Source organism: Zea mays, chromosome 6 (genome assembly GCF_902167145.1).
Source record: "Zea mays cultivar B73 chromosome 6, Zm-B73-REFERENCE-NAM-5.0, whole genome shotgun sequence".
Classification (NCBI taxonomy): domain Eukaryota; kingdom Viridiplantae; phylum Streptophyta; class Magnoliopsida; order Poales; family Poaceae; genus Zea; species Zea mays.
Genome location: NC_050101.1, coordinates 179,620,550 through 179,645,832, shown reverse-complemented (window position 1 = coordinate 179,645,832; position 25,283 = coordinate 179,620,550). Strand labels below are relative to the sequence as shown.

The 25,283-nt window shown below is 50.1% G+C and overlaps 2 protein-coding genes across 3 annotated transcripts; both read left to right on the top strand.

Moving 5' to 3' along the window:
- Positions 1-208: 208 nt before the first annotated feature.
- LOC100283281 (purple acid phosphatase) lies at positions 209-2,210 on the top strand. The gene is made up of 4 exons (NM_001156183.2): positions 209-455; positions 543-752; positions 852-963; positions 1,049-2,210. Exons 1-4 carry the CDS (start codon positions 261-263, stop codon positions 1,915-1,917), a joined length of 1,386 nt encoding a protein of 461 aa, NP_001149655.2. The 5' UTR covers positions 209-260; the 3' UTR covers positions 1,918-2,210.
- Positions 2,211-3,342: 1,132 nt separating this feature from the next.
- Positions 3,343-5,599, top strand: LOC103630810 (RNA polymerase sigma factor sigE, chloroplastic/mitochondrial). 2 transcript variants are annotated; one of them, XM_008651874.3, is made up of 5 exons: positions 3,343-3,887; positions 3,992-4,270; positions 4,385-4,513; positions 4,596-5,099; positions 5,168-5,599. In XM_008651874.3, exons 1-5 carry the CDS (start codon positions 3,519-3,521, stop codon positions 5,360-5,362), a joined length of 1,476 nt encoding a protein of 491 aa, XP_008650096.1. In that variant the 5' UTR covers positions 3,343-3,518; the 3' UTR covers positions 5,363-5,599. The 2 variants fall into 2 exon arrangements, with proteins under 2 accessions (XP_008650096.1, XP_008650095.1); XM_008651873.3 differs by having other exon boundaries at positions 4,367-4,513.
- The last annotated feature ends 19,684 nt before the right edge of the window (positions 5,600-25,283 follow it).

Genomic DNA, 25,283 nt, shown 5'->3' with positions numbered 1-25,283 from the left:
TTTAGGAATAATCTAGGAATAATGTAGCTCTGCAGGAGGCAGAAAAAGAGTGACGATGCATGGGGGCATGCAGTGCAATGGCGGCCTTTCATCTGTCTAGCCCTTGCCGCATGGTGCGGGAGGGTGTTGACCAGCCCTGAGCTGACAGTCAGTCGATCGTTCTATTTATACGGTACGCTCTGTGACCCGATTGATCTCCATCCATCCAGTTAGTTAGTTAGTTAGTTAGTTGAGGGAGAAGAAGCAGGGGAGGGGAAGCGATGAGCAACGTGCTGCGGGCTCGCCGCCGCCTGGACCTCCTGCAGGTGGTGCTCTTCTTCGTCGCTGTGCTCCTCGTCGTCGTCGCCGACGCCGGCGTGACGAGCCAGTACCGGCGGAAGCTGGAGGCGACGGTGGAGATGCCACTGGACGCCGACGTCTTCCGCGTCCCGCCGGGGTACAATGCCCCGCAGCAGGTCAGGCTGATCAGGCTCAGGCAACCGATCGATCAGGTCTCTCATGCATCTTTGATCAGTTTCCTTCTCTCTGATCGCCGCCCGTAGGTGCACATCACGCTGGGTGACCAGGAGGGCACGGCGATGATCGTGTCGTGGGTGACGGCCAATGAGCTGGGCAGCAGCACCGTCATGTACAGCGAGGCGTCGCCGGACCCGGAGAAGATGGAGCTCCGGGCGGAGGGCACCCACACGCGCTACGACTACTTCAACTACACCTCCGGCTTCATCCACCACTGCACCCTCACAAACCTCAAGGTCAGTACGCTATGTTAGTCAGTTGCAGTACGTCATCAGAATACATAAACTAACTAATGGCCGCCGGCCGCCTCGCCATGGTCGTCGACGATGATCCAGCATAGCACCAAGTACTACTACGCCATGGGGTTCGGCCACACGGTGAGGAGCTTCTGCTTCACCACGCCACCCATGCCGGGCCCTGACGTGCCCTTCAAGTTCGGCCTCATTGGTAATTAACGAGAACCAAACCACACACTGAATCCATTCATTTCATATTTTCATGCCTGCTCACAACTGAAGACAATAAAATGCAGGCGACCTGGGCCAGACGTTTGACTCCAACACGACGCTGTCGCACTACGAGGCGAACGGCGGCGACGCCGTGCTGTACGTCGGCGACCTCTCCTACGCCGACAACCACCCGCTGCACGACAACACCCGGTGGGACACGTGGGCGCGCTTCGTGGAGCGCAGCGCGGCGCACCAGCCGTGGGTGTGGACGGCGGGCAACCACGAGCTGGACCTGGCCCCGGAGCTGGGCGAGCACGTGCCGTTCAAGCCCTTCGCGCACCGCTACCCGACGCCGTTCTGGTACTCGGTGCGGGTCGCCTCCGCGCACGTCGTCGTGCTCGCCTCCTACTCCGCCTACGGCAAGTACACGGCCCAGTGGGAGTGGCTGCGGGCCGAGCTGGCGCGCGTGGACCGCGCCGCCACGCCGTGGCTGATCGTGCTCGTGCACTCGCCCTGGTACAGCAGCAACGGCTACCACTACATGGAGGGCGAGACGATGCGGGTGCAGTTCGAGCGCTGGATCGTCGCCGCCAAGGCCGACCTCGTCGTCGCCGGCCACGTCCACGCGTACGAGCGCAGCCACCGCGTGTCCAACGTCGCCTACGATATCATCAACGCCCGGTGCACGCCCGTCCGGACAAGGGACGCGCCCGTCTACGTCACGGTAGGCGATGGCGGCAACATCGAGGGCATCGCGGACAACTTCACGCAGCCGCAGCCGAGCTACTCGGCCTTCAGGGAGGCCAGCTTCGGCCACGCCACCTTGGAGATCAGGAACCGGACACACGCATACTACGCCTGGCACCGCAACCAGGACGGCGCCAAGGTCGTCGCCGACGGCGTCTGGCTCACTAACAGGTACTGGATGCCCACCGACGACGACATCAACTGATGAGTGATGATCACATCATGCATATGCCATCGCCACCACTCATCACCGGATCCGGGAGTTCGGCCGTAGATTAGATCTCGCTTCGTTCTCGGTTCAGTTCGTCCATGTCCTCTCATGATAATTGTGTCAGCAAACTTTCAATTTATTTGGCTTGTGCTAAAGCACAATAATATATCATATGTTTAGTACTGCATAGGTTAGATTTTTTTCTGTGACCGAGTAAAACTTTTAAAGACTCGTCTGAAATAAACGTATAAGAAAAACCACGGCCATGGGGGTCGAGTGTCCGATTTTCCGGTTTTGGAAGATGACTAGCTGAGAGAGAAGCTATTTCTAGTTTTAGAGTCGAGGGAGAGAGAATCGGCTAATAGTAACTCCAAAAGAAGGTGGAAACTAACCCTAAAACAGATATTAGTCAAGAATATTGGTTTTTCTTACTCCAACAGCTTCATCATTTTTCTCTTAAAAAAATCCGTGTTCCGCATCCATAGCCTCCTCTTCCTTATATTTTGGTGTGTTCCATCCTCAACGTATCGGATCATCCACAGTCTCCCGATGACTTTACAAATTGCACCATATGACACATTTAGAGGAACTGTTGAAGTATCCATCATTATTTACTCTTAAAACTTTTTAGCCTACTTTTAATAATCAGTTTTTTTTGGTAAAAATTGTAACATCCTTTGGAGTTGCTCTAAGAGCAATAATGGATGCTAAAAATGTCTCAAAAAATGCTGGCTAAAATTATTTAAGGATAAATTATAGTGTATACTCTAACAATTTCTTTAAACAAAAATGCTAAAAAGATTGAAAACTAGCCAAATTAAAAAAGAAAACACCTCCATCTAGCCCTCTTTGTGTCGGCCTATTAATTAGTCGTATGCCTTGTTTGGTTTCTAGGAATTGAAAAGTAATCTAATAATAAAATGAGAAGCACTTTATAGCTATTGATTCCAATTCATGGGATCCAAACTTGATAGATTCTTCTTGCCCTTTATTAATCGTCATCTGTATAATTAATTTTATAATTCGACTATATTTAATACTTCTAACTACGACAGCCCAGCTCTGGCTCGAGCCCTTATCAATCCTTTTCAAAATATGTGCAAGGAACTGGAAGAGATTTCCACCCAGATATAGCTTGACCACTCTCTGTGAGGCACGCTCGTGGGCAGCAAAATTTCTTGCGGCCCGGCCCAAAAATTGACAGGCCCTCGTATTTACAGCGGAGCGGAATGGAGTTTTCTGGAAGGATTTCTCATGCACGAGACGAGACTATTCGCTGGCAGGTGGGCCCGGTTGGCGTGCGGATCGCAGAAATACCACGCGGCTTATGGCGCGAGCCCACGTGGCGGCCGCCTCATCCACGAAAGTCACGGCGCTGTAAGCCGTCGTGGCGGCCGTTGGCCTGGTCTCTGTCTCTCTCTCCTCTGGTGGCAGTGGCACCCGCCGCGCCAGCCATATATGTCGCGGAGGCGCGCGCGTTCCTGCCTGGCTCGAGATTCCGTCCACGCCATTGCGTCGCACTGCCTCCACACGACGACTCCACGAACACGAGCGGCCACAAGACGAGATCCAGGCGGCTGTGTAGCTACGCTGCCATGACGTCTACCGTGACGACGCCCAGCCGGCCGCTCGCCGCCGGGAGCCGTCCGCGGCGGTCCGGACCCGCCGTGCTCTCGCTCAGCAAGGGCGGCGGCGGTCAGCGGCGGCAGCGGCGGCTGGCGCCGTCCACGAGCTGCGCCGTGCTCGCGTCGCCCGACAAGCAGAGCACGGCCAACAAGCTCCCGCTGTCGTCGAGGAAGCAGGAGGAGGAGGTGGAGAAGGCCACGGACTACAACGAGGTCGCGGCAGCGCTGGAGACCATCTACAAGCTCAGCCCCGCCGTGGAGGTCGAGGAGAAGAAGCGCCAGGGCGGCAATGAAGACGACGGCGGTGGCGAGGCCAAGAAGAAAAGGAAGCGCAGAGTGGTGAGTTGTTCCGTCAGTCCTGTCCTGTCGACTTGATGAGCTAAGCTAGTAGTCGTAGGACATCGTCGTTGCGGTGCGGTTATCATGGGCATGTGCATGCGCAGGCGGGTAGGAGCACGGTGGTCGTGAGGAGCCGGCGTCGGCGTGGCGGGAGGAGGATGGACCTCGGGAAGCGGGTGGAGATGAAGGGCGCGGCCGCCGCTAGCAGAGAGCAGCAGCAGGGGGGAGAGGAGCAAGGAGAGCGCGAGTTCGAGGAGATGCTGCTGCGGGAGCACTCGGTGTCGACGGACATGGGCAGCCTGGACTGGAAGCGCATGAAGATCCCGCCGGTGCTCACCTCATCGCAGAGCGCGCGGCTCTTCAAGACCATGCAGCCCATGAAGGTACGGTACCATACCACTCGATCCAGATTGCAAACGAAACAATAATTACTGTAATCGTGCAAACAAAACAAAACAAAACAATACAATTTCATTCAGGCGATCTTCGAAGCGCAGGAGAGCTTGCGAGAGGAGCTGCAGAGGGACCCCACCGACGCGGAGGTCGCCGAGGCCACCGGCATGACCGTCCACCAGCTCCGCCGCCGCCTCGATGTCGGCCGGGCCGCCAGGAACAAGCTCATTAAGGTAAACGCAGTCAGTGTGCCGCTCATTATTTGCAACGACGACAGGACAGACAAACTCTGAAGCTGAAACTTGGCATCTGCAGCACAACCTCCGGCTGGTGCCGTACGCCCTCAACAAGTACTACCCTGACATGGGCGGCGACGAGAGGTTCGACGAGCTGTGCCAGGCGGGCGCCAACGGGCTGATCACCGCCATCGATCGGTTCGAGCCGAAGCGCGGCTTCCGCATCTCCACGTACGCGCTCTTCTGGATCCGGCACTCCATCGTGCGCGCCATGACGCTGTCCAGCTTCACCCGCTTCCCGTTCGCCATGGAGTCGGAGCGGCAGGAGATCGGCAGGGCGCGGGAGGAGCTGGCGTTCGAGCTCGGCCGGCCGCCCACGGACGAGGAGGTGCGGGCGAGGGTGGGCCTCTCCCCGCAGAGGTACCGCGACGTGCTGCGGATGGCCAGGCCCACATACTCGCTGCACGCCCGGAACCGCGTCACGCAGGAGGAGCTCATCGGCGAGGTCACCGACGCCGAAGCCGTCGGGGTCGACGCCGGCGGCAAGCACGACGCGCTGCTCCGCCTCGCCATCGATGACCTCGTGAGTCTTCTTGATTTCCTCCAATTAATTGTTGGCCAATATATGCTCACGACACAAACCCACTGCAGCTGGACTCTCTGAAACCCAAGGAGAGCCTGGTGATCAGGCAGCGGTTCGGCCTGGACGGCAGGGGGAGGCGCACGCTAAGCGAGGTCGCCGGCAACCTCAGCATCTCGCGGGAGATGGTGCGCAAGTACGAGCTCAAGGCGCTCATGAAGCTCAAGCACCCCACAAGGGTGGAATACCTGCGCAGGTACATGTGATCGGGCTGAGCTGAGCTGAGCTTCTTCTGCTGCTATGGAATGCATTGTAATCCGAATTCTTCTATTATTATTGTATAATAATACAAGACTATAGCAGATATATAGACGAAATGTACGTGTACAGGAAGACAGGAATGAATGGTGTGTGCGTTTGGGGATCCAGATGAGTGACTTCATCTTTTAATTTGCATGTAATTAATTCTTAACGTACATACATACGACCGTCGTTTATGTCCATTATCTAGATAAAGTTCAAGAATACGGAACTTTATTTTGCTTTCTGCATTTATCTAGTCAAGGTAGCTTTTTTCGTATGGTGACTTTGTTACATTATGGCGACGCAAAGAAGAACGAGGGTGTGTGTTCACAAACTTTTGGGGATGTCGTGTCTGTTTTTAGCCCTTCAAGTACTTAGGAGCCACATTGCACCATAGATAAAGTACTACTACCTACGTTCACACGTTTGACTTTTTAGTCTCAACTTTAACGGTTGATCTTATAAAAAATCAAAATGATTTACACATATACTTAAAACCAAATTACATTGAAAATTAGTTACCTACGTTCACACGTTTGACTTTTTAGTCTCAACTTTAACGGTTGATCTTATAAAAAAAATCAAAAGACCAAATTACATTGAAAATTAGTAAACAATATTGTAGTTTTTTAATAAGCCAAACGGTCAAAGTTGAGACTAAAAAAAATCAAATGTAAAGCCTATCAACGAGAAGCTTGCCATATCCGGTGGCATCGAACGATCCGGTCCACCATCGAACTCTGCCACATCAATTAGCCATTGGAGTAGGAACTTGTTGTTGAGTCTGTCTGGTCCGGTGTGCCAAGTGCTTCAGCTTGTACAAAGACGACCGTGCTACATAAGTGGTACGGTGCACCAGACCATCGAAGTCCTAAATAAGTTCTCTCTCCGTAAGTGGTACATGCTCCATCGGACCACCAAGCCACAAAAACACAAAAAACTTCTTCATTGTGTACTTGGTCCGGTACGCCATCAGACTTTCAATGCGTCACAGACATGCTGGAGTTAAGTCCAAACTAGATGTTCTACTTTGGTTCCATTTGACTAGCATTCCTATGGCTTATACAAACTTATCTAGATTCTATCCAACTAGCCTAAGTCATAATTCTTCACCTTTTTAGTCCATCTAACTTAGAATCCATTTTTTGGTCAAACTTAGCTCCAAATATATATTTTTCCAAAATCCGAACATCTAATCCTTTAAAGGTGCCCAAATATGTTTCTAAGGGTTTAGAACTTATCGAAACTCTCATGGTTCATTTAATCCAAACAATGCCCTTTCCAACCTTGATTTAAGCCAATTGATGCATTGAATACCTCAATTTGATTCTTATAAATCTGCATTCACATACTTAGCGAACTAGTTAGATCACAATATTGTGTTGGCTGTTGTCGGTACTCCGTAACTAGGGTACCCACTTGAAAGTCACCTAGAGGGGGGGGGGGGGTCAATAGGCGAAACCTGAAATTTATAAACTTTGAACACACACTTTTCCCGGGGTTAGAGTTAGAAATAAATAATAATGAATTCGGAGTGCAGAAGGTAGTTCTTCTTGCTTATGAGTTGCTCAATCAATGCGGATAACTTTGGGAGCTAACTCAAAACAATATGAGCAAGAGAACTTGAGAGAGAGAGAGAGAAGAGGGAAGAAACAAAGCGAATGGTGAAGATCAACACAAGTGGTCGAGGATGCCACAATGGTTGGGTCTATTTCAACCCTTTCCCTCTCGCAATTGGCCACTTAGACCGGTCGAGTGCTTCTTCTTAATCACACAGGTCACTAAGACCCTGCAAGGATCACCATACAATTAGGCGTCTCTTGCTTGCTTTACAAAACACTTAGAAAGATTAGAAGGAGAAAGAAGAAAGCAACCAAGCAACAAGAGCAACAAATGAAACACAAATCACCCTCTCTCAAGTCACTAAACACTTTTGATCACTTGACTTGATTTTGGAACTTGGAGGGGATTGAAGGCTTTGAATGTGTCTTTGGAGTGTATTCTTTGCTCTTGTATTGAATGAAGAGTGTGTATACATGAGCATGCAGCCCGAGGCCTGGTCGCCCAACACGAGGCCCAGTTTTTTGGCCTGGCCCAAGCACGACATGACCCGGCTGGGTTCATGCCTGGGCTGGCCCGACCCAATAAACTAGGTTGTGCCTGGGCTGCCGGCAGCGCCCGCCGGGCAGCCCAGCCCGCCAGAAAATGGCAGGCACGGGGTCGGGCCGGTGTCGGGGTGCGGGGCATAAGGCCCAGCCTCCCCCATCCCGTCTTAGACTCCTAGTGTCCCACTCCCACACGATTCGCTCATCCGTCATCCGCCCGCCATGCCATCACTGCCTCGCCGTCACCATCACCACTGCCGGATCTTCGTCACTGTGACATCGGTGGGTCTCCTACTCTCCTTCCATGCGGCTTTCCCCTCTCCGTCTCTCCTTCGGTCCCTCCCCAATCCAGAAATCCCTAACCCTAATCACGTCATTGTCGGTTGTCGGCTCGTCGCGCGTCGTCGTGCACTTGACCCTTGTCTCTGGCTCCAGGCTCCGACTTGGCAGGTACATCCCTCTCTGGCTCTCCCTCCCTAGTCGGTAATCCCTAACCCTAACCCTAATCTCCTCTTTGCTGCTTGCTTGTGGGATTTGGTAGGTCGTGGGTCGACTACGTCGTGGTCGTGCTAATGCCGGCAGGGCCGTTGAGGTACTGTGTCGAGAAGGGGGACATGGATGACGACGATGACAACAGCCGGTACCCTAGAACCATCAACGATGAGCTCGTTGAGTTAGGGCAGCTTCCCGATGACATCGACGTCATAGGAGATGTTGTTGCTGCCTTGTTCATTGTCGGTAGCAGTCATACTGCCGTTGACCCTGAGGGGGCACCTGTCGGGCCGGTTAGTGATGCTGCTGGCTCTAATGATCTTGATTCATTGACTTCTTCAAGCTCTGGTAAGCGTCGATCTGTTGTTTGGGATGACTTCACTGAGGTCACAGAAAACTGTAATGATAAGAAGGTGCGCATTGCAGGTATTTGCAAATTTTGCAAGGCTCGGTTGAGTGCTAATTCTAATGCTGGCACTGGACACTTGCTTAGGCACCAGAAATCATGTAAAAAGAAGTCTGATCATGCTGCTATGGTTCAAACTAGACTAGCTTTGAACCATGTTGGGTCTTTTAGAAACTGGGAATACGATCCTCAGGTGGCTAGAACTGAGCTTTGTCGTTTGATTGCTAGACTTGATCTTCCGTTAGGGATAGCTGACATAGATGCTTGGGATGATTACATTCACCATGCTCACAAGCCTAGATATGTTAGAGTATCTAGGTTTACAACTGCTAGAGACTTGGTTAAGCTATACAATGAAAAATTAAAGAACTTAAAAGATGATGTTTTTCCTGCTATGTCTTCTATTTGCTTGACTTCTGATATATGGTCTGGTAATGCCAAGGAAGAATACATTACTGTTGTTGCTCATTTTGTTAATGTTGATTGGGAATTAAAGAAGTCTGTGATAGGCTTTAAATTGATCCAAGTGTCTCATAATGGTGTTAACATTGCTGAACGCATTGCTCGTGTGATTCAATACTTTGGAATGATTGATAAAGTGTTCTCTGTTAACTTAGATAATGCTTCTTCTCATTCAACTGTCATGCTTACATTGTCACCTATGCTTGCTGGTTATTTGGGTGCTGATGTTGATCCAATAGATCCTAGTAACAAAACTTATAGTGTGCTTCATCAGCGTTGTGCCTGTCACATTATGAACTTGATCGCGAAATGTGGCTTGAAAAGGCTTAAGGATTATTTAGATGTGTTTAGGACTGCTATTGATTTCTTAAACTCTTCTAACCAGAGAATTGGTTCATTTAGTAATTACTGCAAAGCAAAAGGTTGTAGACCTAGAAATTTTGGTTTAGACATGGATGTTAGATGGAACTCAACATATCTTATGCTAAAACATCTCTTGCCATATAAGTCTGTGTTTTCTGTGTTCATTAATACACATTATGGTTATCCTCTACTGAATGAACAACATTGGTATGTAACTGAAAAGGTTTTGGAGTTCCTTGAGCTATTTTATGAATCAACTGTTGTCTTGTCTGATGTTTATTGACCCACTAGTCATTTGGTAATCCATCACATACTTGAATTTGCTAGCCATCTGCATGAACATGAACATGATACTAATATAAGTGTTGTTGTTGTTCCAATGAAAGCTAAGTTCATGAAGTACTGGAAGTCTATACCAATGTTATATTCCTTTGCATTTGTTCTAGACCTAGAGCTAAAATGAGGGGTTTGTATAATGTTCTTGGACTCCTTTCTCAGTCTAACAATTATAATTACAGTACTTATTTTGCTGATGTTAAGACTGAGTTGTATAAGCTATATGCCAAGTATGAAACTAAGTTTGGTGCTGCTAGGCCATCCAGAACCACACATCAATTAGGTATGATAGGTAAGAGAAAACAAGCATGGGGTAAAATTTTTGGAGGAACAGGTGCTTGGCGACATATATCCCTCGGGTCCACTCGGGGAGAAAACTCTGCTCGGAGCCACATGCCAGTCACCCCTCAATGACATCTCGTCGTGGGCTAGGCAAAGGGAAATGGCGGAAATGGGCCAACCCAGGAGTGTGATGGGCCCACGCCCGAATTAATCATGGCTTGGGCGTGATCGCGTTGAGGCTGTTCGTTTTTCTCGCGCCTAACATCCTCAAACGCCAATGATAGCTCAGAGCGGAGGCACCGGATTTCCTCGGGACAATGAAGTTTGTTCGCTATTAGCTAGGAGATAAGCAGGAAAAGTGCGATCAACATGTACGCGGGAAGCACCCCACGGTCGTGTCTATAAGGCCAAGGGGGATCCCCTTCACTATCATCTCATCAACACCTCACAACTCGGTAGACACCACTTGTAAACACTTCCCACATACAAAGCCACCCAGGAAGTAGGGTATTACGCTCCTCAAAGTGGCCCAAACCTGCTGAAACTCGCTTGACTCTCTCTCTCATGCCCTGACACGAACCATCGAGTTACGATCCACGACAGCGTCATACCCAAAAGCACCACGAGGGTACCCCCAGGTGTGCGGTCGGACACTAAACACCGACATCTAGCGCGCCAGGTAGGGGGTGTGTCGTCGATCAATGCTAACTCCATGACCATCATCTTCAAGAGCAAGATCACCTTCAGCCCGGGAGCTATTTTCTGCTTCGGGACCATTTCATGCGTAGCGGACGAAGAGGAAACTCTGCACCGCATAGCAACTCCACCCAAGAAGAAACCCTCCTCGGAAATTCCATAGGAAGCTGGAGGGAAACTGCGAGTCATACCCCCTCTCACAGCACGACGAGGCATGGCCCCGCGCAAGTCTGGGCTCAAAAGTCCCTAGAGGGTGGAAGGCCAGTCAACCATGGCCTCCTTAGCCCGGCGAACTCCGTTGTCCACCTTGCCCATTAAGGAGTGTACACAGATCACTCGAAGAAGGGAAGCAAATGTTCCATACAGGGGAAGAAGAACACAACGAGCAATCCTCCCAACACCTCCGCCCTCAAAGGAGGATGAGAAGAAGCACACCACCGTACCTGCTCCTTTCTACCCCAACGTCCTCTTCATTCAGGGGAGACTGGAGTCATCACCCATCTCTAACAATGAACCCACCATGCTGGGGGAGGAACCTCCCCAGCGTGATGCTCGGCGATGGAGAAATAGGTGCCAAAACGTGCGACGACATCACGAAGCCGGAGAACGGGACCCGACACAACCTGTCTCTCGCGACGAAGCCTCAGAGATGGGGGAAACCCCCGACGAAAGAACACATCGAGAACGACGCAACTCCCGCCCCCGCGATCGTCGTCAGGCTTAAGAACGAGAGTGGGAACTAGCTGAACAAGATGCTAGGCTCCAACGGGAGAATATGCTTCTCGCCCGAAACTTGTACCCTGACTTCGCCCGAGCATTGAACACGCCGACTGAAGTTGGAGGAGTACTGGAGCAGATAGCCAATGGCCTCCCGTGGACCCCAGACGTGGAGGATTATCAACGGTGCTTACTTAGGTAGCCAATCATCTTCTACCTGTCGACCACCCGCCGAATGACCTGCGTCATGCCATCAACAGCCGACGAGACATGCGGAGCAACATCAGCGCTTCACGCGATCATCGGCACGAGAATGAGATAAGGCGCCGAGAGGAATACGACCGAGATCATGGTGTACCGGTACACAACCACGCAACCCGAATTGAGTCAGCAGCAGCCTCAACCAACAGTCCGGTCTGGGGACGGTCGAGGCGACCTAATACTCACTCCCCTCCCTAGGATCGACGACATGATCATCGACAAGAGGATACGTGCGTGATCTCCGCGCTTACCCCTCGCCTCCGGGCCATCCATTGGCCTCCTAATATCAAGGTCTCCAACGTCGACAAATATGAGCCTAAGCAGGACCCAGGGGGCTGGTTGACTGTCTATACAACCGCCGCCCGGGCTGCTGGGGCAATGGAGAACGTCATGACAGCGTACTTGCCCATCGTTCTGGGGCAGGACACACTGCAATGGCTCCAGCACCTGCCTCGACACTGCATCGACGATTGGGGAGATTTTAGTCACCAGTTTATCGTGAATTTCCAGTCTCTGTCCGATAAACTGGCACAGCCATGGGACCGCAAATCCATTAGGCGGCGTAATGAAGAAACTCTTTGTTTGTTCCTCAAAAGGTTTCAAATGATGAGGAACCGTATTCCCGAGGTCGCTGAGGCGGCTGTGATTGAAGACTTCTATTGGGGATCCAATGACCCGGCCTTTCTCTGGGCCATACTTCAAAAGGCACCTGCCACCTCTGAACAACTGTTCAGGGAGGTAGACGTCTACATCACCACGGATGAGCGGGTCAGGACCTCATTAGAGGCGCAAAGCCCATACTGCCCGCACCGCGAAGGGACATGAACCAGCAACTAGACAAACACTGGGAGAAGAGACCTCGTGAGGAGGTGCACACCATCGGCCACCTGCCGCCCGAGCCCGCGATGCACCCTACGGAGGGGTACAAACACTGGACGAGATCCTCGATTCTCAGTGCCCATATCACAAGGACATGCGGCACACCCTACGAAACTACAGGGATTTCAATAACTCCGTCGGGCATGGCCGACCGTTCTAGCCACTGCCGCCTCCCCCGCCTCGAGGAGAGCCTAATGAGCCTAGGCAACCTCAACAACAGGAAGGAGGGAGAGGTGGAGCTTTCCCGCGTGTTGACAGGGAGGTCAATGTGATATTCGGAGGCCACAAAGCACAAGAAAGCAGAAGGCAACAGAAACTTAATGACCGACAAGTTCTGGTGGCCACAAATAGTGCTCTAGCTCCTTACCGATGGTCGAAGCACACAATATCCTTCAGCCGAGCTGATAAGTGGCTTAACTTCGATCACCCCGACAAATATCCACTACTCGTTGATCCAGTGATTCAGGAAAGCCGGGTTAAGAAGGTGATGGTGGATGGTGGCAGCAGCATCAACGCCACATTTCCCCGAACGCTTCAGGCCCTGGGGTCACCATCGACGACCTCACTGAGTCAGATACTCCTTTCTTCGACATCATGCCGACCAAAGGGGAGTACCCACTGGGACACATCTACATGTCCTTCACCTTTGGAACCCCAGAGAACTACCGAACTGAGTTCCTAAGGTTTGAGGTGGCACGCTTTGATTGCGGGTACAACGCCATCATTGGAAGACCAGGGTTGGTGAAATTCATGGCTATCCCACACTTCCTATATATGATACTCAAAATGCCAAGACCTCAAGGGATCATCACCGTGCGCGCTGACTTCCAAGGCGTCGCAGAATGCTTTCGGGGTGCCATTCAGACGACTCTCATCGCCGGGCCCCCGGTAGCCCTTCCCGCATAAGTCGATGGCAAGCTGGTGGAAGAAAAGTTCAAAATCTCTTTGAATGAAGCCTCGACCGTGACCTCTATTCGTCCGATTGAAGAAACTAAAAGGATCAATCTTGGATTCTCTGATGAACGCAAGACCGCAATCATCAGTTCCAGCCTCGACGACAAATAGGAAAGCGCGTTCATCTAGTTCCTGCAAGACAATCGAGACATGTTCGCATGGAAACCTGTGGACATGCCGGGAGTCCCGAGAGAGCTGACCGAGCACAAACTCAAAGTGTACCCTCAGGCAAGGCCAATCCGACAGAAGCTACGTTGTTTCACGCCTGACAAAAGAGAAGCCATTCAGGCGGAATTAGCTCGCCTGGTATCGGCATGATTCATTAGAGAAGTACTACATTCTGAATGGCTAGCAAATCCTGTTCTTGTACTAAAAAAGAATAAAGTTGATTGGCGCATGTGCGTCGACTATACCGATCTCAATAAGCACTGTCCTAAGGACCCCTTTGGACTCCCTAGAATAAATCAAGTAGTTGATTCGATCGCTGGTTGTTCTATGCTCTCCTTCCTAGATTGCTACTATGGATATCATCAGATCAGTTTGGCAAAGGAAGACGAGGAAAAATACAGAGGCTCACTGGGTGCATGGCAGCGCTGAGTAGATTTATTTCAAGACTTGGTGAAAGAGGGATTCCATTCTATAAACTGCTCAAAAAGGTGGATAAATTCTAGTGGTCCACAGAAGCTCAAGAAGCCTTAGAAGTAGTAAAGAAGTTTCTAACCCACACCGCCAGTACTCAAGCCACCGCGTCAAGCTACATCCGATCCATCGACTGAAGACCTGCTGTTATATATCTCCTACACGACTCACGTGGTAAGCACTGCATTGGTAGTCGAGCGGGCAGAAGAAGGGCGTGTGTATCTAATACAACATCCGGTTTACTTTATCAGTGAAGTCCTCGGTCCCTCAAAGATAAGGTATCCTCAAGTTCAGAAGGTATTACATGCAGTACTTCTAACTGCTCGAAAACTCCGACACTATTTTGACGACCACAAAGTCATAGTAGTCACAAGATTCCCACTACGAGATATACTCCACAATAAGGAAGCTATTGGAAGAACAACCAAATGGGCATGTGAACACGGAGCTCATGATATAGAATTCCGACCTCGTACTGCAATAAAGACTCAAGCACTGGTCGATTTCATATCAGAATGGACCGAGCACCAGGTCCTAGAAAACCTAGAAGCTCCTAAAGTCTAGAAAATGTACTTTGACGGCTCGTTAAGATTGCAGGGGGCAGGAGTAGGGATCCTTTTTGTTGCCCCTGGAGGTGACCAACTTAAGTATGCGCTTCAGCTCCTGTTTCCAACATCCAACAATGCCACGGAGTACGAAGCCCTGGTTCACGGGCTCAGCATCGCCATTTCACTAGGCATCAAAAGGTTAATGGTATACGGAGACTTACTGGTAGTCATCAGCCAGGTAAACAAGGACTGGGACTGCTCAACCGACTCAATGAACAGATATTACGCTGCGGTGCGGAAGCTGGAAGACAAATTCGAGGGTTTAGAATTTCACCACATGAAAAGGGATCACAATGCAGCAGCATATGCATTGTCAAAATTGGGGACCAGTCAGGCCTAGGTTCCTCCTGGGATTTTCGTCCAAGAGGTATGGCAATTGAGCGTCACCGTAGAGCAGGTTGAGGAGTGCAACGCCTTAGACCAAGCAGAAGCAGATCCCAACGACTGGAGGGAGCCAATTATTAAGTACATAAAAACAAGGAAGAACCGGATGACAAGGCCATGGCAGAGCGCATCGCAAGACGGTTGACCCACTATACCATCATAGGGGGTCTGCTGTATAGAAGAGGTGCAGGAGGAGTCCTCATGAAGTGCGTTCATTTGGCTACAGGAAGACAGCTACTGGATGAAATCCATGTAGGGCAATGTGGTGTACATGCGGCATCAAGGATATTGGTAGTGAAAGTTTCAGGTCCGAGTTCTACTGGCCTTTAACAAAGAAAGATGCGGCAGAGTTGGTTCAGAAATGCGAAGCATGCCAGTTCCTATCAAAGCAGCAACACTTGCCCACCCAACATTTGCAAACTATTCCTGTAACCTGGCCCTTTGCATGCTGGGGGCTAGATATGATTGGGCCATTCAAAAAAGCTCAAGGAGGATATACTCACATGTAACATCCCAAAATTTAACCCAAGGTTTGGAACCCTAATCTCCTAAACCCCCCTAATTGCTCCCTAGACTCCACCTCATAGGACATCTCATCATTTGCATACACTATGATTGTTAGAAGAACCTCACATAGAATATTTTTTCTAGCACCTAAGATTATTTAGCTAATTATTTGTTCAAAAGAAAAAGAGATAAAAGAAATAGAAATAGGAAATAGAAATTAGAAAAAGGAAAAGGAAAACACTCCCCCATCGGCTGGGCCGTTTCTGGCCCAAACCCCCCTCTCTCTCCCACGCGCCCGCGCCTCCCTTTCTCCCTCGCGCCCCAAGCGGCCCATCGCCCGCGCGCCCGCGCTCCCCTCCGCCGCTGCCAGCCTAGCCCCACCCGCCAGCCGCTCTCACCCTCGCTCTCTCGCGATCTCTCTCTCTCTGGCAAGTGGGTCCCGCTTGTCAGCGCCTTCCTCGCGCCCGTGACCGGGCTAGCGAAGCGATCGCCGCCGGCCACTGCCCACTTCGTTGCCTCGCCATTATCGCGCTCACCAGCTCGGTTTGGCGTCTTGCGTCTGCCTAAGCCATCCCGTCTGCCCGAGCCATCCCGTCGTCACCACTGTGCACCACCATCCCCGTCGTGGCAAGCTCGCCGGTGCTCGCCACCTCTCGCCCCCTTCCCCGCCCTGGGCGCCTATAAAAGGAGCGCCCCGAGCTCCCCAATTCCTCACCCCGGCCTCGGCCATCTCTTCCCCCTTCCCCGAGCTCAATTGAGCCAGCGTCGCCGTCATCTTCATCTCTGGTGAGCTCCCCCCTTCCCCTCTCTGTTGGGTTCTAGTCAAATTAGTGTAGCTCTTGAGCTCCGCCACTTCACCGCGAGCACGACACACCTTTTCCCCCTTGCCTATTTCACCCGTTGGCCTCGCCGGTGGTCTCACCGCCGCGGAGCCCGCCACCCGCCATGGACCGGCCATTCCGGGCATCCACCGGCCAAATTGACTCCACCTCCGTGACCCCCTACCTCCGCTCGTGCTTTGCCACCATTCCGTCCACACAGAACCAGACCACTGGCGAGGAACCGCCGTCGGGTTCACCGGCGACCTGTTCTCACCGCCGAAGACCGCCCTCCTCCCCACTGACGCCGTCACCCCCCTCCTCTCTCTGGCGCGTGGGCCCACACCCACGGCGTCCGCCGCGCCGTCCCCTCTCCTCGTGGGCCGTCTGGGCCTATTTTGCCGCGGCGCCGCGCGCCCGCGCCCGGCTGGGCCAAAATCTCCCCCCGGCCCAGCTAGCAGAGAAAACCCTTTCCTTTTTCCTTTCCTATATATATATTGATATTTTATGCACCAAAAATAGTCTAAATAAATTTTAGGGCACAAAATAATAATGTCTAAAAATTGGCACACCCCACCAAGTCACCATGATTGATGTACCGTTCATTATCTATTTTTGCTAGAAGAAGAGGGATCCGATCCTCCGAAATTTGTAGCTCCGGAAGAAGGGCAGGAACCCAACCTCTCCGAGATAGATCTTTTGTGCCAGGAGAGCTTCGACGAAGGCAAGTCCATTCTTCCCTTGATGCATAAATTACCTATTTTTTCTACCACTACCTAAGCCGGGATTAAGGGATGGATCTTTTGCATTGTGAGCAGAGAGATAGCCCACATTAACAAACATCTTTTGAGTACAAAATGTAGGATGGGAAAAAGGGCAGTGTTTTTACTAAGGGATGTTTTCAAAAAGTGTATGATGAAGGGTATTCACCCTCATCACCTTGTGAGTGGGATGATCAGGGACTCCCTGGTTTAGGGGAGGGCCTAAGGTGATGGCTCAGCCAGTTTAGGTGTGAGCAGAAGGATTGTCCCCTCATATAAGGACTGATTTGTCATCCTTCACTACATGTACTCATGATAAGTACAACCACTCGAGACTGTATGGGCAGTCACTCAATTTGAACTCGTATAGTCCAAACCCCAGGGTTATGAAGGCTGGGGAGCACCGGGAGGATAAGGAGGGGGAATGTTTTGTCCGGTTTGGACATGGCGGTGGCCTGACTCCTTCCGGTATAACCGTTAAGGTAAGGACGTGCGAGGAAAGAGAGAGATTCATCATTCGGGTCTCACGACGGTGAGATCGCAGAAATCGAACTAGTGGGTAAAGTGTACTCCTCTGCGCAGAGTTCAAACCTATTCGAATAGTCCGTGTCCACTGGAATGGACGAGTCTGGTGTGGTATGACAATTAGTGTTTTACAACCTCCGAGAATAGGGAAATGTGTGAGTGGGTGTGTTTTTGGAAAAGAAACGATGCCACAGGAGCGGGAAGCTCAGTGGTGGTTGAGTGTGAAAAAGTGCTATTTCCTTCTTTGGGAAAAACCATCAAAGTATTGCCTTTCTCTGAGAAAAAGAAGAGTGACTTCAACTCCACCATATAAAGCATGTATTATATAGGTCCCTTTCTATTTACGGGAGCGGGATGGGCTTGCGGATTACCTAGTGTATTCACCCAAATTTATTTATGTTTTTCAGCAGCTGAAGACTTCTTTTCTGCTATGCTTGATTGAGGGGGCTGTGTCTGCACCCAGTTCCGCCTGTGGCTTGGGCTAGTTTATCTTCTACTGCGCTTTGTAATTCTAGCTCTCTCGAGCTTGTACCCTGGTATTGTAATAACTATTATTCGAACTCTGTACTATTTGAAGTAAGGAATGTGGTTACTAGCCTCCTGGGACTAGTAATTGTTTCACATTTGAGTCCCAAAGGATCAGGACGCTTCAGGTGGTATCAGAGCCCATAGGACTGGCCGTAGATCGCAGCCCCGACCATAAAAGTTTGCCTTAAAAAGAAAATACCTCTTACCTCTAAGAAAATCTTCTCTCCTTTCCCCCGATATTAAGAGACCCTTCTTTTCTTCTACCGGATGGAAGGCTCTTTGGTCATTAGGACATCCTACTGCTCAGAGGTGGAAGGATTCCCTCATCTCTTGCGGAGTTGCGTGCTTCGCATGGGGATCCGCAAGAAGCCAGAGTACGTCTGGAAAGAATACCACGAGAACGGAACTGAGAAGTGCTCTATGGCAGTCTACCTGGGAGAAAGCCGAAGCTACCCAAACCACCCTCCTTTCCAAGTCACCTTCACTGGACACCGCTTCCTAGACACTTGCCAAAATGTTGCCCGAAAAGCCCTCCGACAGCTATGCCAAAACTACAGCAGAGAGGTCTTTGAAACCCCCCTTCGTTACTTCCCACCCAGCAACAAAAATACCCCTACTGGAGGAAAAGACTTCAGGCCCTATCAGGAAGAGATCCTACTGAGGATGACCCCACCATCGTCTACATGGCCGGATGTCTCCACACTCTCGATAACCACTATGATGACCTTTCCTCCCACTACACCCACCTAAACTCCTGGGTGGAAAGCTTAGAACAACAGGTCAAGGAACTTAAAAAGGAGAAGGCATCCCTCCAAGAGAGTCTCGAAATAGCAGAAGGTGAAGAGACCAACACTCGTGAAGCCTACCGAACCCTGAAGATGGATTATGATAAGAAGCTAAAGAAGCTCGCCCCCACGAAGAAAAACCGAAAGAAGACCAAGAACCAAGGATGCCAAACTGAGCGGAAGAAGGAAGCCCCTCCAGCACTACCTCCCTCCAGGATAGAGAACTTGTCCGACGTCGAGGACATGTCCCTAGCTAGCCTTGACGACCTTCTCAAGGAATTTGGGGACACTTTAGAAAGGGAGTTCGGAAGTACCTTAGAAAGCGCTGTGTGTAGTGCGACTTGTGGTAACTGAATGCTTGTAATGAACTGGTGTGATGAATAAAATAACATGGTTGAAAAAAAATTGGCATATGCATAGTAGTAATTCTCTCCCCCTGGCAGATGGCTTCGGATAAAACCACGCCTACCGCCTCCGGGATTGGAGCAGGGTTTCCCCTAGGAGCTGAAGGAAAAGCCGGTGGAGAAGGGAGTGAGACCCACCTCTCCGCACCTCTGGAGCTGCCATTAGATTTAGCCCAAGTTCTAGCCAACCAAACCCGACTCATTGAAGTCCTCACTAGAAGTCTGGAGAATCAGCGCACGAATGGTGGAAGACCACAAGACAAGATGGGAGATTTTCTGAGGCTCAAGCCTCCCGCATTCGCTGGATCCAGCAATCCCCTCGATGCCGATGACTGGCTGCACACGATAAAAAGGAAGTTAGAAGCCATCGGATGCCCTGAGAATCAGCGTGTTCAATTGGCTGCTCATCAACTTTCCGAGATGGCCCTATCATGGTGGGATACCTTCAGCGCTGTCGTCAGAGATGCTACCTGGGCAGAATTTGAAACTGCTTTCCGAGAGCATCATGTGCCCCAAGGGATTGTTCAGCTCAAGGAAGATGAATTTCGGTAACTAACTCAAGGTGGAAGATCTGTCAGTGAGTACGTGCACAAATTCACAGAATTGGCTCGCTACGTGCCTGACGACGTCAGCACAGAAGCCAAGAAGATGGCCCATTTTCTGAAAGGGCTAAGACCAGAACTCAAGACCATCCTTGCCAGCCAAGATTTCCTCAGCTTCTCGCACCTCTCAAACAAAGCCATACAAGTGGAAAGAGCAAGGGAAGAAGAAAAAAGTCACCTCAAGAGGAAATTCCAAGTCCTCCGAGCTCAGCAGCAAGACCGGCACCAGAGAACTCGATCCTTTGGGTTTCCACCCAAGGGATCAAGCTTCAATAGACCAGCTGGACCCACTCCGTCACGTTTCAATCAGCAGAGTCAGAGCTCTTTTCAGGCTCCCTCAGTCGCAAGCAACCAACCACCAGCAAATGCCTGTTGGCACTGCGGAGACCCCAGTCACTTCAAGAATAACTGCCCCCAGTTGAAGGCATCATGACCGACTTACTCCAACTCGGTGAATGGCCCGAAGAATGCCCCAGCGCCCGCCTCCAAGGCGCCCTCCTCCATCAGCCAGCAGAGCAAGACCCAGTATCATGGCAGGGCACGAGTAAACCACGTCGATGCTCAAGAGGCTCAGCAAGCTCCGGGAGTAGTGCTCGATGAGTTCCTTGTTGAATTTACTCCCGCTACTGTACTTTTTGATTCAGAAGCATCCCATTCATTTATATCCACTAGTTTTGTGGAAAAGCATGACATTCCCTCTACCCACCTAGAAATTCCCTTGGTCACCCGAACCCCAGGGTCAGACCTTTTATGCCAGCTCAAATGCTCCCAAGTCAGAATTCTTTTAAGTGGGGTAGTGTTCTTGGCAAACTTGACCGTCTTGCCATCCCAAGGGATTGATGTGATCTTAGGAATGGATTGGTTAACCAAACACAAGGGCATCATAAGTTGCGCAAATAAGACTGTTCTTCTCACGGACCACCAAGGAAAGTCAGTTTCTTGTCAGGCTCAGCCACCCGCCAAGGATCCAATGGTGTTTAATCTAGCAGCAGAAAGCATATCTGTGGTAGAAGAATTCATGGATGTATTCCCAGAAGAATTGCCAGGAATGCCGCCAGAAAGAGAAGTGGAGTTCTACATAGATCTAATCCTCGGCACTGCGCCCATCGCAAAGAGACCATACCGCATGGCTCCCACCGAACTAGCAGAATTAAAACTCCAGATCGCAGAGCTCCAGCAAAAAGGGTACATTCGTCCCAACTCGTCTCCTTGGGGAGCACCAGTCCTTTTCGTCACCAAAAAGAATGGAAGTATGAGGATGTGTATTGATTACCGATCCTTGAATGAAGTTACAATAAAAAACAAGTATCCACTCCCTCGGATCGACGGCCTCTTCGACCAGCTTCAAGGGGGCAAGTATTTCTCCAAGATAGACCAAAGGTCAGGATATCACCAGCTGAGAATCAATTGCATTTGTCACCCGGTACGGACAATATGAGTTCACAGTAATGTCCTTCGGACTAACCAACGCACCCGCCTTTTTCATGAACCTCATGAATAAGGTATTTATGGAAGAGCTGGACAAGTTTGTCGTAGTCTTCATTGACGACATCCTTATCTACTCCAAGAGCCACGAAGATCATGAGCATCACCTCCGGATTGTCCTCGAAAGACTCAGAGCACATCAACTCTATGCTAAGCTCAGCAAATGTGAATTCTGGTTAGAAAAGATAGCCTTCCTTAGGAATATCTTGACTGCAGAAGGAATAGAAGTAGACCCGTCCAAGGTAGAAGCAGTATCCAAATGGAAGCAGCCATCCAACGTTAGTGAGGTTCGAAGCTTTCTGGGAATGGCAAGGTATTACCGACGTTTTATCAAAGGATTCTCCAGCATAGCAAGACCAATGACCGAGCTCCTCAAGAAAGACAATAAGTTTGTGTGGACCCTGAAGTGTGAAGAAAGCTTCCAAATCATAAAGAAGAAGCTCACAACCACACCCGTTTTGACGTTGCCAGACATCCATCAGGATTTCGTCGTCTTCTGTGATGCTTCAAGGCAAGGCTTAGGGTGTGTACTTATGCAAAATGAGAAAGTCATTGCATATGCATCACGCTTACTGAAGCCACACGAGCAGAATTATCCCACACACGATTTGGAGTTAGCAACCATAGTGCATGCCCTAAAAATATGGAGGCACTACCTAATTGGGAACAAATGTCACATCTTCACCGAACACAAGAGTCTGAAGTATATCTTCACTCAGCCAGACCTCAACCTCCGTCAGCGAAGATGGCTGGAATTGATCAAAGATTATGACCTTGAAATCCACTACCACCCCGAGAAGGCCAACGTGGTAGCAGACGCCCTCAGCCGAAAACCTTTCGGGAAAAAAGAACCAACTTCTTAGAAGATTGGAAGAAAGAATCAGCTCAGCTGAATGCATGTCTGGGAGACAATGGCAGCCTAGAAGTCAAGCCAATGCTAGAAGACCTCATATGCAAGGCTCAACGCCTGGACACTGAGACAACAGGTCTTATGGAAAAAGCTCGCAAGAAACCACTTCCGGACTTCAGGACAGATGAGGAAGGAGTCCTTTGGTTCAAGAACCGTCTGTGTGTACCAAAACGAGAGGCACGAGAAGTTCTGCTTGACGAAGCTCACAACTCAGCCTACTCTATCCACCCAGGGACCACCAAGATGTACCTAGACCTCAAAACCAGATACTGGTGGAGAGGAATGAAGAAATAGATAGCACAGTATGTGGCCCGGTGCGACACTTTCCAACGAACTAAGGCCGAGCATCAGAAGCCTGCAGGCCTATTGCAACCCCTTCCAGTGCCCGAATGGAAGTGGGAGGAAATAGGCATGGATTTTGTAACCAGACTGCCCCGGACCCAAAAAGGGAACGACTCTATCTAGGTGATAATAGACCATCTTACCAAGGTAGCCCACTTCATCCCAATGAAAACTACCTTTGGAGGAGCCACCCTTGCCCGGATATATCTTAAAGAGATAGTCAGACTCCATGGTATTCCACGGAAGATAGTGTCAGACAGGGGAACACAGTTCACTTCAAAATTTTGGATGAGCCTTCAGCAAGCTATGGGCACCAAGCTAGACTTCAACACCGTTTATCACCCCCAGTCAGATGGTCAGACAGAAAGGGTCAACAAGGTCCTCAAGGATTTATTAAGAGCCCGTTTGTTGACGTTTGACAAAAAATGGGAGTCCAGTTTGCCTTATGCAGAGTTCTCGTATAACAACAACTACCAGGCCAGTATCAAGATGTCACCGTTCGAAGCATTGTATGGACAGAAGTGCCAGACCCCTTTAATGTGGTCCAACGTAGGGGAAAAGACACTAGAAGGACCTGCCTTTGTTAAAGAGGCAGAAGAGAAAGTCGCCCTGATCAGCAAAAGATTACTTGAAGCTCAGAGTTGGCAGAAAAGTTATGCAGACAACAGGCGGAGAGAACTCAAATTTGAGAAAGGAGACTTCGTCTACCTCAAGGTCTCCCCGATGCGCGGAGTCAAAAGGTTTCAAGTGAAAGGGAAGCTAGCCCCGCGGTTCGTCGGCCCCTATCCTATCATTGGCAGAGTAGGACCCGCAGCATACCGCCTTGAATTGCCAGAATCTATGTCAGATATCCACAATGTGTTTCACATGTCCGAGCTCCGCAAATGCCTGCAAGTACTAGAAAGTCACATCGAAGAAGAGACAATCCAGATTCAGAAAGATCTTCAGTACCGAGAGAAGCCAGTAAAGATTCTTGACTCGGCAGTCAGAAAGACCCGCAACTCAGAAGTGAGACTGTGTAAAGTTTAGTGGAGCAGAGAAGGAGAAGAGGAAGCTACCTGGGAGAGTGAGGACTCCTTGAGGAGGGAATACCCTTACCTTTTCTCAAGCCCAGTCTGAATCTCGAGGGCGAGATTCCTTTAAGTGGGGTAGGTTTGTAACATCCCAAAATTTAACCAAAGGTTTGGAACCCTAATCTCCTAACCCCCCTAATTGCTCCCTAGACTCCACCTCATTGGATATCTCATCATTTGCATACACTATGATTGTTAGAAGCACCTCACATAGAATATTTTTTCTAGCACCTAAGATTATTTAGCTAATTATTTGTTCAAAAGAAAAAGAGATAAAAGAAATAGAAAAAAAGAAATAGAAATAGGAAATAGAAATTAGAAAAAGAAAAAGTAAAACACTTCCCCCCCCTCGGCTGGGCCATTTCCGGCCCAAACCCCCTCTCTCTCTCTCTCCCGCGCGCCCGCGCCTCCCTTTCTCCCTCGCAGCCCAAGCGGCCCATCGCCCGCGCGCCCGCGCTCCCCTCCGCCGCTGCCAGCCCGGCCCCACCCGCCAGCCGCTCTCACCCTCGCTCTCTCGCTATCTCTCTCTCTCTGGCAAGCGGGTCCCGCTTGTCAGCGCCTTCCTCGCTCCTGTGACCGGGCTAGCGACGCGATCGGTGCGACATGCTCGCGCTTACATAACTTAGGGTGATTATTATACCCTACTAACAAAGCAATCGACTTAAGTCGTAAACGTCTGAAGTCAGAAAAACCTTAAGTCGACACAGCATGCTCACGCATACATGGCTCTATCATGCGCCATCTCGACGAGAAATACCAACTCAATGAAAAGTGTTTTATGTTCAAACGAATCAAAATTTGTCTTTATTACACAATTATTGTGCAGGAGCATTCTCGCAGGGGACCTTACCAACAGGATCACCAGAAGGAGAAGGTTTACTCATACCAGCAGACCCAGCAAGCACGTCAGCAACAATGTCCTCAGGCACCACAACACCAGGTCTTTTCATTAGGATTCGACCAGCACGAACATGTTTGTCCATCGCTTTATCACACATTGCTTTTCATGATACCATGGTCATCCTCTAAGACCTTAATAGTAACACCCTGAATTTGGGGGTGTAAAATTTCTTTCTAAATATCTACCAAATTCAAGTGTTATCTCTAATCTCTATATCTTTAGTCTCTCTCTATCTCTTTCTTTTGATTAGAATTAAGTTAATTAGGAGAGGGATTAATTATTTACTTTGTCAAAACTATGTGAGTCATGAAATATTGCATCATGCTGATCCTAATTTGTTCTTTTGTTTAATGCACATGTTTGAAATAGTTTGAATTTTAATTGGTATTTGAAATGGAATTGAGAAAATAAAAGCAAAATGATTAGAAATTCAGAAAATAAAAAGAAAACATCCCGAAGTCCCTCCCTCCTCGGCCTTTCGGCCCAAGCCGGCCCAGTTAACACCCCTCACGCGCGCCCGCGTCCGCTGGCAGGTGGGCCCCACCTGTTGGCGCCGCGCTGCGCTCGCTCGCTCTCCTCCTCTCTATATGCCTAGTGGGACTGCCCTGTCATCACCATTGCGTGCTCGCGCACACCCGCTCTCGCTGGCTCGCGGGCCC

Excerpts from the sequence above, each read along its gene's own strand:
- LOC100283281 (NM_001156183.2), top strand. The coding sequence starts at position 261 with ATGAGCAACGTGCTGCGGGCTCGCCGCCGCCTGGACCTCCTGCAGGTG. Across the intron at positions 456-542 it reads GGTACAATGCCCCGCAGCAG|GTGCACATCACGCTGGGTGA; the intron begins GTCAGGCTGATC and ends CGCCGCCCGTAG. Across the intron at positions 964-1,048 it reads CTTCAAGTTCGGCCTCATTG|GCGACCTGGGCCAGACGTTT; the intron begins GTAATTAACGAG and ends AATAAAATGCAG.
- LOC103630810 (XM_008651873.3), top strand. The coding sequence starts at position 3,519 with ATGACGTCTACCGTGACGACGCCCAGCCGGCCGCTCGCCGCCGGGAGC. Across the intron at positions 3,888-3,991 it reads AGAAAAGGAAGCGCAGAGTG|GCGGGTAGGAGCACGGTGGT; the intron begins GTGAGTTGTTCC and ends GTGCATGCGCAG. Across the intron at positions 4,271-4,366 it reads AGACCATGCAGCCCATGAAG|GCGATCTTCGAAGCGCAGGA; the intron begins GTACGGTACCAT and ends AATTTCATTCAG.